Genomic DNA, 12,427 nt, shown 5'->3' with positions numbered 1-12,427 from the left:
ATTTTATGTGTTGCATATTTAATGTGTTATCAAAGGAAAAAAGCAGAAAAGTTGGATTAGGGAAGAAACGGTCATAAAGATTATAAAGTGGTATGAGAAAATTTGAGGGTGGTAGATATGTTCATTTTCTTACTTTTGATAATTTCACATGTGTGTAAATGTGTTAAAACTCATAAATACACTTTAAAGTATATCAGTTATACTTCATTAAAGCCTAAAGCTACCTTAGTCACCACCACTCCCCCCAAAAAAGAAAAAGAAAAAACAGAGCAAAGACTTCTGAGAAGCTCCTGTAAATGTGTTTTTAGATTTTTTTATTTTATTTTTTTAGTAAGGATTAGGGATTTTAATTTGAAGTTATGGGAAATAATAGTGAATATGACATTGACCCCTGATTTATTATAGCACCCTTAAAACTCCGTTTTATACCACAAATGAGAAATATACAGGTCTTTAAAAGATCACCTTTTTGTAATATAGAAGGGGGAGGAGCAGAGGTAAAAGAATTCTTTATCGCTTCAGTTTATCAGGAAACCTTAGCAAGACCATCCAGTAGGAAAGGTCTGTTGATCTGTATGGCTGCCTGATTGGCAGTCTCTGAATCAGGCCAGTAGTTATATCAGTTTTATTTGGTTTGCCTTAGGACTTTTTTACCTTTGAGTAATCATAACTTTTTATTCCAGCGTTTAGTTAGGCTGACTGGCTTATATACAAAAAAAATTTGTATCTCTGAAAGACAGAAAAGTACAAGTTTTAGACAAGGCTGAATTTAAAGTCTGGCTTTCCTACTTATTAGCTATCTGGTCTCTTGGGTGGGGTTGCTTAACTTCCCTGATCCTTAATTTTCTCATTTGTACATTGTACTAATAATACCCACTTCTTAGATTATAGGGGTCAAGAAGGTAATATATATATTAAATGCATGGCACAGTGCCTAGCACATGGTAAATATTAAAAAAAGGATAGCTGTATTATAACTATTGCTATTATTATTTTCTTTGTAAGAGTCTTAAATTACTAAACGTACTTCTTTGTGTGTGTGTGTGTGTGTGTGTGTGTGTATGTATATGTGTATGTATCAATCATGTGTTTCTAGAAACCCTAAATGTCAATTTCATATGAGGTCCTTTCTGTGCAGGAAATTGTTGTGGAGCACTTTTAAAATTAAACTTTTTTTTTTTTTTTGCCAGTTGCTGTGGCAACTGAGATGTAGGATTGCTTGTGCCCAGGAGTTCTCCATTAGCCCAGAAAATAGTGAAACTCCATCTCAAACAAAAATGAAAAACAATAAACAAACAAAAATTAAATGTTTTATTTTGAAAAAAAGTAGAGCCTATAGAAAAGTTGCAAGAATATTAAATTCCTTTATGCTGTACCTAGATTCATGTATTGATAACATATTGTCATATATACTGTACCATCTTTTTCCAGTGAGCTACATCCTCAGCTCATTGTATATATAATATACACGTTTTTCTTCTCTTTCTCCCTCTCTTCCTCTTTTTATTTTGAAAAAAAGGTAAAAAATAGTAAAGCCTATAGAACAGTTGCAAGAATATTAAAATCTACTCCTATAAATCTCATTTAGATTAAAAATTGATGATTTTCCCATATTTTCTTTACTTTTAAATATATGTTCTTCCCCTTGCCCTTTTCCTCCTAATTCTTTTCCTTTGTTTTTCTTTCACCTAGAGCAAGCTGTAGAAATCATGATATTTTATCCCAAGATACTTCAGTATGTGTATCCTTTTTTTTTTTTAAAGAGAGAGTGAGGGGGGGGAGAGGGAGAGAGAGAGAGAGAGAGAGAGAGAGAGAGAGAGAGAGAGAATTTTAATATTTATTTTTTAGTTATCAGCGGACACAACATCTTTGTTTGTATGTGGTGCTGAGGATCGAACCTCGGCCGCGCGCATGCCAGACGGGCGTGCTACCGCTTGAGCCACATCCCCAGCCCAGTATGTGTATCCTAAAAACAATGACAGTCTTCTAGATAGCAGTATAATTATCAAATTCTGGAATGTAAACATAGATGCATGTTGTTATCTGATATATAATCCGTATTCAAATTTTATTGATTGTCCTAATAACTATCCTTTATACAATTTTCTCTCCAACCTGGAATCATGCATTATATTCAGTTGTCTCTTTATTCTTACATTGGAATAGTCTTTTAGCCTTTTTTTCCCCCATGGTTGACATTTTTTGAAGATTACAGATTCCTTGTAGAATATCTTTTAATTGGGGTTTGTTTGCTTGTTTTCTTGTGAATTGATGTAGTTTACACATTTTTGGTAGGTAATATGTCCTCAGTGCCTTATATCAGGAGGCATTATTGGTGATGTTTTTGCTGAAATTTTTTTTCTACTACCAAAGTAACACTTTCCCTTTGTAATTAATAAGTAATCTATGGGGAAATACTTTGAAACTATGTAAATATCTTGTTCCTCAGCAAAGGGTTCACCTACTGGTTTTGGAATGCTGAAGAATATTTTTATATCAAATATTTATATTAAGGTGGGGCTCTGCATGTGATTTTCTTACAATGATTAAGTTTTCCTTGAGAAAATACTTGGTACTTTCACTTTATTGTATTTTTAATTGGCAATAATAACCATATGTTTATGGGATACACTGCAATTTTGTGTGTGTCTCTGTGTGTTTGGTATGTGGATATAACCCAGGGCTTCACATGTACTCCGCAAGTACTCTAAAATTGAGCTACATTCCCAGCCCTCACTATGATGTTTTGATATATGTTTACTGTGGAATGATAAAAATCAAGTTAATTTACAAATTGATCACTTCACATAGTTAATCTTCTTTTGTATGTGTGGTAAAAGCATTTAAAATCTAGTCTTTGAGCAATTTTGAAATATACAGTGGGTAATAATATATCTATTGTTAATTTATTATGATCACTTTTTATATTCCACATATAAGTGAGGTTTATGCAGTATTTCTCTTTCTGTACATGGCTTATTTCACTTAGCATAATGTTCTCTGGATTTAGTTTGTACTTTAAAAATTACGTTAAGAGCACCTTGCTCACAGTTATGTGCTCACATTATTGACTGCCTGATAATATTGATTTGTCTGATGCCAAGTTCCACTTTTCTCATGTGATAGAGAAAATGAGTGTCTAATCAATCCAATCATGTGCCACTGATTGGATTGATTAGACATTCTTAGCAGGCCTTTTAGACCAATGACTTGAGAGTACTGACCTCTGGATGTTTTGAAAGAATAATTAATAGCAGCAGTAAATAAAAGCTCTGATTGTTATAACTGGAAGAACTTAGTATTAAATATTAATTCACATTTGTAATGAAAGACAGTTTCTGGGTGGTGTTTATTTTTCACTTTAGACTCAGCTATATGTTTGTCAGTCTAATACTTACCCATGACTCATGGGGTGTCACCTTTAGTCTCTTAAGAACCAGGCCAGGTTTCTTGTAGATCTTGTCACATCACCACTTGGAATTTAGCAGGAGGAAAGAAAGTAAAGCACAATTTGTTTAGATAAATGGCTCATTCAGGAGGTCTTATAGGAGGCAATGAGGCAAAATATGTCCTCATTGTGTAGCTATCCTTTTACTTCTACCCTGATGATTTTTCACTGTATCATTATCTTAGAGATGACAGTTAATCATAGAACTTTCCCTATCCCAAATATTTGGCTGATATTTTTACATTTTATCATTATCAATAAATTAACTTATTGAGCAAATTGTATTACCTGAGAAATATATAAATATCCCTGCAGGAGATGTTGCACAAGCCAACATTTAAATAGGAAATAGCAAATATTCAGAACTTTCCTATGATAAACTAGTTGCTAAAACTCTTTGCAAAGTGAGACACTAAAAATGAGTTTCCTTTGGGTGAAGAAAAACCTGGGTAGACTTTTAATAGCTGGAGACTCTGAGCAAGCTTAAGGTACTAAGACCCTGAAAGAGGAAGGGAATATAGGTCTGAAAAAGGAAGGGAAATAACATTTAAGGTACACTATTACTTCAGTTTCCATAGAGCTAAACGCTAGTAGAATGGTCTACAAAGCATTTTTTTTTTTTTTTTTTTTTTTTGTACCAGGGATTGAACTCATGGGCACTTGACTACTGAGTCACATCCCTAGGAACATTTTGTATTTTATTTAGAGACAGGGTTTCCCTGAGTTGTTTAGTGCCTCACTTTTGCTGAGGCTGGCTTTGAATTCTCGATCCTCCTGTCTCGGCCTCCTGAGCCATTGGGATTATAGGTATGCACCACCAAGCCTGGCTTTCAAAGCACTTTGAGTTAAGAAATCCATGCTTATATGTTAAACCAGGACTTGGGTAATAGCTATCCTTTTAAGAAGTCTCTTTTCTCACCAGGGGTGGTGGCAAACACTTGTGATCTCAGTAACCAAAGTGGTTGAGGCATGAGGATCATAAGTTCAAGGCCAGCTTCAGCAACTTAATGAAATTCTGCCTCAAAATAAAACAAAAAAGATCTGGGGTTATAGCCCAGTGGTAATATACCCCTATATTCAATCCTCAATATTGCAAAAAATAAATGAATGAATATGAATGTACATACAAATAAACAAATAAATAAATAAAAGTCTTTTTTTTCTCTGTCTTTACCAGTCATACCTTTCACATTGCCTTGCACCTGCCACGCCTCCAATTGAACCAGAAATGATAAAAGGGGTATTCAATCTATATAGGTTGGAAAAAAAATATATATCTATATCTATCTATTTATCTATATATATATATATTTTTTTTTTTTTTTCAAAAAGTTTCAGATTCCCAAGCATTTTGGATTTCAGATTTTCACATTAGGGATGCTTAACCCTTGTGCAAATATTCTAAATCTCAAGAATCTGAAATCTGATACTTTTGGTCCCAAGCATTTTAGATGCCAGATAAGCAACCTAGAGAGGTGTCTTTTTTTAGCCAGGTTATCCTAATCTTTTGCATATAGTCAAGATATAAAATTAGAAGTGTAGAGGTTGCATTGGTAGCAGGTACAACTTCTGAGGTCAGGAGATTAATTGCTTCACACAGAAGTGTTTCACTGTTTCTCTCAGAGCCAGTTTTGTGAGGCTTTGTTGTTTTTGCCAGATTTTCTTGGCTCATCTTGGTGAAATGTGTGCATTGCTTTGCTGAGTGTATTAGCATCTATGAAATACTGGTTACAAACATTTTTCCACTTTCTATTACCAGTTAAAAGAAGATGGATGCACAGAGTTCAGCCAAAGTCAATTCAAGGAAGAGGAGGAAAGAGGCACCTGGACCTAATGGGGCAACAGAGGAAGATGGGATACCTTCAAAAGTGCCGTGCTGTACAGTTGTAAGTAAAGAAGAGATTTCTTTGTGAACACTTAACCTTGCAGCGGGAAGGTATAAACTGATATATAACATTGGCAATATTGGTGTTATACACATCTACTTAAATAATGGGAAGAAAGAAAAGTAAGTGAACAGTAGGGATCTTTTCACAGTTTTTTAGAAATTTATGTTTTCTTACCAAATTATGACTCACAGCTCAGTTGTAAGAACTCTGCACTGGAATTGGAAAAAGAATGTTAGGAAAATTTGGAGGCTCTGTGTTGTATTAGGCTACAGATCACATCCATACTAACAAAATATGAAAATTGGGGCTCCTGGTAATGACTTGATCTTAATGGTGTCTAGTGATCTGTGTCTTATTGTCTTTTTTCCCTGTATCATTCCTCCAGTCTTACTTGTTGTATCTTAGATGAAAATCTTTTTCCATTACTGCCCACTTGATGCTCCTTTACTCTGGGACAGTTATTATAGTTTTTATCTACTGCCAAACCTTAAATAAAAATCCCCATTCCAAACTGCCTGTCCTATCTTAACTTTATATCCTTCTTAAGACTTCCCCTAAAAAGAATGTCAAGCTGGGCATGGTGGTGCATGCCTGTAAGTAATCCCAGCAACTCAGGAGGCTGAGGTAGGGGGATCTCAAGTTCAAGGCCAGCCTCAGCAACTTAATGCAGCCCTACGCAACTTAGACAGAGTCTCAAAATAAAAAATAAAAAGGGCTGAGGATGTGGCTCAGTGGTTGAGCACTCCTGGGTTCAATTCCTGGAACCCCCCACCCACCTCCCCAAAAAAAAGCATGTCAAAGAATACTTTTATATACACATACACACACAGGGATCACTCACACACAATTGAAATTATTACTGAGGAACACACAATTTTATTATGAAATCAGAGTTTCAAAATTTTAGTGACATAATTATGTATTTCTGTGTTTTCTTTACCTGTATTAAGCACTAGCCATTTATCAAACTGCAGCTTCTACTGGTTAGTTCTGGAGCTTTGTATCCCTAAGGAAAAAAAAAAAACATTTCTTCTCTGTGACAATTAATAGTTGTTCAAAACCAGTACTTTATCTTGAGCAATAAGAACGACTGGACTCTACAAATAGGAGGAATATACCTCTGGGCCTGATATTGATGATATTGTCAGGGACAAGTGTATTAGTTTCCCATTGCTGCTGTAGCAAATTACAACAAAATAGTATAAATGTATAATACATTTATATATAGGTCAGAAGTCTGTGTTGGTAAGGTTGGAGGTTCTAGGGAAGAATTCCTTGTTTGTTTTTTTTTTTAGCTTCTAGCATCTGCCTACTTTGCCTAGCACATGGTGCTGGACAGTAATTATATCACTCTGGCTTTTTCTGCTCCTGTCATTGCATCTCCTTTTCTGATTCTGATTCTCCCTACCTCCTCTTTTCTCTTATAAAGATTATTTTGTAATTACACTGTGTACATCTAAATTAATAAGAATAATCTTCCTGTCTCAAAATCCTTAATCTGATCACATTTGCTAATCCATTTTGCCATGTAAGGTAACATAGTCATAGTTCAAGGAATAGGATGTGGACATCTTTTTGTTTTTTGGTGGGGGGGGGTAGATACCAGAGATTGAACTCAGGGGCAACTGAACCACTGAGACACCTCCCCAGCCCTTTTTTGTATTTAATTTAGAGATAAGGACTCACTGAATTGCCCAGCGTCTCGCTTTTGCTGAGGCTAGCTTTGAACTCTCAGTCCTCCTTGTCTCAGCCTTCCCACGCCGCTAGGATTACAGGTATGCACCACCAAGCCCAGCAGGATTTGGACATCTGTAGGAGGCCATTATTCTGCCTTACAAAGCAAGTAAGCTCAGAAAATAACTTAATAAAATAGGACATTGTTAATTTCTGAAAGTTTGTTAGAGAATTCAGAAAGTTTGTTCAGAATTCAGAGATGGTAGTGGGCACTAGTTCAGGACTATCACTTGGAGTAGGGACAAGATAAAACTAAATGGGTGCTATTCTCAGCCAGTTATCATACTCAGGAAGAGAACAAATGAGTCCAGTCTTTTTAGTGGAATGAGGTCTGAGAGGATTTAAATTGCTTGCTAGAATCTGAGGAATTTCAGTGCTTTAGATTACTTTGTTTCATATGTTCATGTAAAAGCAGTTCAGTGACTTGCTACCTATTCCACATTCCTCCCTAGTATACACTAGCTTTTTAGAATGGGCTAATGGTCAAAGTCTAACTCATCAAGACTGGCTGGACCAATCCTAGTGAGGAATAGTATCTGCTATCTTCCACTGTTATCTCCAGTGTCTGTTATCTTCACTGTTCCCTTTCTATCTTTGAATTCTCTTGAATTCAAAGCAAATGAAATGCAAACAAGATTTTTCTTCTTTTGTAATGGCTTTATTGAGATATAATTAAGATATCATATAATCTATACTACCAACCTAGCAATTCAGTGGTTTTTAGTGTAGTCATCACTACAATCAATATCAGATTTTTTTTTTTTACCACCCCATATAGCTCTGTGCTCATTAGTAATCACTGTCCATTTCTCTTCAATCTCTCCAGCTTCTGGAAACCACTGATCTTTCTGGGTATGGATTTCCTATTCTGGACATTATATACAAATTACATCATACAAAATGTGATCTTTTGTGGCTGACTTCTTTCACTGAAAATGTTTTCAAGGTTCATCCATGTCATAGCATGTTTGACTACTTCATTTCTCTTCATTGCCAAATTATATGCCGTCATATATCTCATACCACATTTTGTTTATTTGTTCATGAGTTGATGTTTGGATTGAGTAAATAAGATATTGCATGGTATACTGTTACTTCATAGCAGTAGGTGCTAGGGTTGTAAACCTTTGAAAGACAGAAGCATATAGAGCTCTATAACTCAGAGCTGATTAACTTTAGGAGAGTGCTTTCCTGAAAGTGGGAAAAGGAATAGAAAGATACCAAATATTAGGTAGCCAGACTGGTAGGTCAGGATGAAATGGATAGAAGAGAAAAGAGTTAAAAAGAAAAAATTAAGGAATAACACTATGTTGTTGTCTGTAAGTATAAAGAATTTACTGATAAAGATGTTTTTGAAATGAGAAGTACCACAAGAGCTGGGGAGGGTATCAGTCACTGGCAGAATGCTTACCTCATATGTGTAAGACCCTGGGTTTAAGCCCTGACACTGAAAAAAAAAATCCCAAAATATTTACAAAAAGTAAGACACTTAATCTATTTTAGTATTTATCATATAGGTAAACAAGTCATAGAGTACCTAAACTATGAAGAAAATTGGCCATAGTTCTGCTTATAGCTAAGTAATTACAACAACCTCATTGCAACCAAATATATTTCTCCAGTAATATTATTTGTCGTTTGCTTAACATACTATTACTTCACACTTCTGAATTTGTACTCTCTTATGTACATTTCTTGTACTCTTATTTATACAAGTATAGAAATGATCTCTTTTTTTAAATTGATTTTTAAAAAATGACAGTGGAATGCATTACAATTCTTATTACATGTATACAGCACAATTTTTTATATCTCTGGTTGTATATAAAGTATGTTGACACCAAATTGTATCTTCATACATATACTTTGGACGATGATGTCTATCACATTTCACCATCCTTGCTAATCCTCCTGCCCCCTCCATTTCCCTCCTACCCCTCTGCCTTTGATGAAACTTTTCCGAAACCACTGAGCCCACCCCTTGGGATCCTCTAAACAGCTATTGGTAACTTTAATTTACTTCTATTTGGCACTGTGATATTGTTTGTTATCTGTTGCTGTATCTTTCTCCTCTTTGTCGGTAAACTGAACAGTAACTCCAATGCATAGCCACTGGCACATAGAGGTTCTTAATTTATGTTGGTTGAAAGTCTAGGCAAAAGGAAGTTGATTGATTGGAAAATGCAGCGACACAGATTTTAACTTAAAGCACAGTAAAAACCTTTTTAGGAATGGGAGTTATCTGAAAAGTGACTGGGTTACCTCAGGAAGCACTGCATTTTGGCATGTCAAGACATTTAAGCTTTGGAAAAGATGGTTTAAATAGGGATATGGGGCTGGGATTGTGGCTCAGCGGTAGAGCACTCGTCTAGCACATGTGAGGCCCTGGGTTTGATCCTCAGCACCACATAAAAATAAATAAACAAAATAAAGATATTGTGTCCAACTACTTTTAAAAAAATAAACAGGGATAGATAGAAGCTAGACCAACTATTTGTTAGATTGTTGTAATAATCCAGGTTGGAGATGATACGGGCCTTAATTATGAGAGAAATTTTGAAAGTCCTTGAGAAGCAATTTAGACAATTCTTTGATGTTATGGGACTGCAGAAATTGAGAAGTGTTAAAGATGACTCTTAGGTAGATTGTGTAAATGAGGTGCTTCTCACTAAGATAAGACTGGAGAGAAAATAGCAGTTTTAGAAGGAAGAGAGTTTAATCAGATACAGGCTTATGAGACGCTCAAATGGTATTCAGATAGATGAGCTTATTGTTTATATTCACTGAAATGGCACTACGTTTTGGAAAATTATTGCGTTTCTTTTCTTTTGGTACTGGGGATTGGTTCAGGAGTGCTTTACCACTGAGCTATATCCCTAGCCCCCTTTTATTTTTTATTTTGAGATAGTGTCTCACTAAGTTGTTTAGGGCCTTGAAAAGTTGCTGAGGTGGGTTAATTGCAATCATCCCACCTCAGCCTCCCAAGTTTCTGGGATTACAGGCATTTACCACAGCACTCTGCTTCTTTCCTTTTATAAACAGATACCCAGGAGATGGAATCTTTCTGTTCCACTTTTATCCCCACTCTCTCAATACACATGTTCTTCCTCTTGACTTTTCCCTGTAATTGCTAAAATAAATTTGGATCCCAGAAAGACCTGTCACTATTTGTGCAGAATGTCTGGGTGAAAGGGAAATGTGTCTCTTTGGATTTTGGAAACTTTTTGCTAAAAAATATTAAAGAATCCTTGGAGAGTAGAAAGAGTAGTGGCATATCAATACCAAGTATAAAGGATAATAATAATAAAGAGTAGACACAGAGACAAGGTGCAGAGGCAGGGAAGGTGGCAGAGTGGCTCCTTGTCCAAGCAACCACGTTTATTTATACCAGTAGGTTACATTAGGTCATTAGTACCATGACTACATTATTGTTTAGAGGATCATTAAGGTTGCTTATTTTCCAGTTACATTTCCTAGTTATAATATACAATGTTAGGAGCTTCCTGCAGTTCTCAAGAAAGTCCATTGTCTGAAGTTACTGTTAGGCGGGCAGATCCTGGAGCACCGGGAGCTTGGTGTGAAACATTGTAGTTACCAAGTAAGCAAGTTCCTTTATTCCCAGGAGTTATGTGCCTAAGATTAAGGTCTAAGCTGATAAGACTCTAGTATGGAGGGCATTACCATAACAACCGGGCATCCTATACCTTTGCACAGAAACTTTCCCAGGCACCAGGCATGCCATAGCCATGAAGTTATCAAGATCCCCAATCCCAAACACAGAACCCCTACAATAACCAAGTTCTAGGCTCATGTTATTTGTGTTCTATTCCCTATTTATAGAACACCAGAATCCCTCTCTTTAATTGGAATTTTGAGAATAGTGAAATATTGTGTGTGAACATAGTCAGGAAAAAGTTGTTATGGAAGTAATATTGTATTCAGAGATCATTCATAATTTGGGGGGATGTTAATTGTCATTATTATAAATTATGGTTTTTAGATGCACAGATTTTGAAACTTTATGTAGCATTTAGAAGCTAATCACTTATATTATGAATGAAAGCATATATTATGTGTCTGGCTTCATTTAGCATAGTGTTTATAAGGTGCATTCAGGTGGTAATGTATGTCAAGACTTGATTGATTCTCTTTTATAGGCGAATGATATTCTATTGTATGGAAACACCATTTTGTTTAGACATTCATTAGTTGATGAACATTTGGAGTGTTTCTTTTTCCTAGCTATTGTGAATAATGCTGCTATGAACTTTTTCAGATACAAATTAAATATATGTTTTCAGCTCTCTTAGGTGTTTACTGGCTCATGTGGTAATTCTGCATTAAATATCTTGCACTGTTTTCCAAAGCTGTGCACCATTTTACATTCATAGTTGCAAAGTATGAAGATATTTTTCCTCCTTGGCAATACTGTTTTGTCTCTCTTTGTGCTTATATAGCATAACATCCTGGTAGGTGTGAAGTGGTATCTCATTGTGGTTTTGTTTTGGATTTTCCTGATGAGTCATGTTGTTAAGCTTCCTTTCTTGTACTTGCTGGTCATTTGTATATATTTTCTGGAGAAATGTCTATACCTCTTTTGTCTCTTTTAATTTTTCACTTCCCTATTCTCCCTTCCATTCATCAGGGCCGAATCCTAGATCTTTTGTAGTTTCTGTTAATTTTTAATTTTTCTTCCTGGATCTATTAACTTGGCCTTCTAAAGATTAAAGTTTCTAGCTTGATCTTGGATAAATATAGTGCTCAGTAGTTCCACTAATCATTTGCTGATGCTTTGTACATTGCTCACAACAGCTATTCGTCTCCTTTCTTCAAGCTTTCAATCTTATTCTAGCTTCCCTGTTCATCACAGGTTACTTCATTCCCCGCTTTACTGCACTGAGAAAAATGAGAGTATCAGACAAAAGTTTCTACATCTTCCTTCCTTTCATCCAACATTGTCCTTTTATTGTCTTTTCTTTCTTCTGCTTTTAGAAAAATGTAATCCTTTGTGGGCTGGAGATATAACAATTGGTAGAGTGCTTGGCTTGCATGTACAGGCCCGGGGTTCCATCCCCAGCACCACAGAATTAAAAAAAAAAAAAAAAAGGAAAAATGCTTTGTATTTCTTGGGTTAACACCTTCTCCCTGCTGTCCTTGTGGCCATTCCCTGCCATTCTTCTAGATTCCTGCTTCCTAAAGTATCCATTTTTACTCCCTCTGGTATTTTCAATCACTTTGGTTTCTTCTGCTTCATGTTAGACATGTATAGATTTCAACTTTTTAAAAAACTTCCAGTTGATTCTTCTGCCCTTATTAGGTATCCTCTCTGTTTTTCTCATTCCCTTTATAGCCACAT

The 12,427-nt window shown here is 35.6% G+C and overlaps 1 protein-coding gene across 2 annotated transcripts in view; it reads left to right on the top strand.

The window, feature by feature from the left end:
- Positions 1-12,427, top strand: part of PCYT1A (phosphate cytidylyltransferase 1A, choline) — a 61,301-nt gene that overhangs the window by 17,223 nt on the left and 31,651 nt on the right. For both annotated transcript variants that reach the window (XM_081302005.1, XM_081302006.1), the window contains exon 2: positions 5,208-5,334. In XM_081302005.1, the coding sequence (XP_081158131.1) occupies positions 5,218-5,334 (117 nt within the window). In that variant the 5' untranslated portion in view covers positions 5,208-5,217. The remainder of the gene's footprint in view (positions 1-5,207; positions 5,335-12,427) is intronic.

The sequence above is a fragment of the Spermophilus citellus genome (assembly GCF_964194105.1).
Source record: "Spermophilus citellus genome assembly, chromosome: 7".
NCBI classification, from domain to species: Eukaryota; Metazoa; Chordata; class Mammalia; order Rodentia; family Sciuridae; genus Spermophilus; species Spermophilus citellus.
The sequence above is the reverse complement of the archived record's forward strand: the minus strand, read 5'-3'. Positions and strand labels throughout refer to the sequence as shown.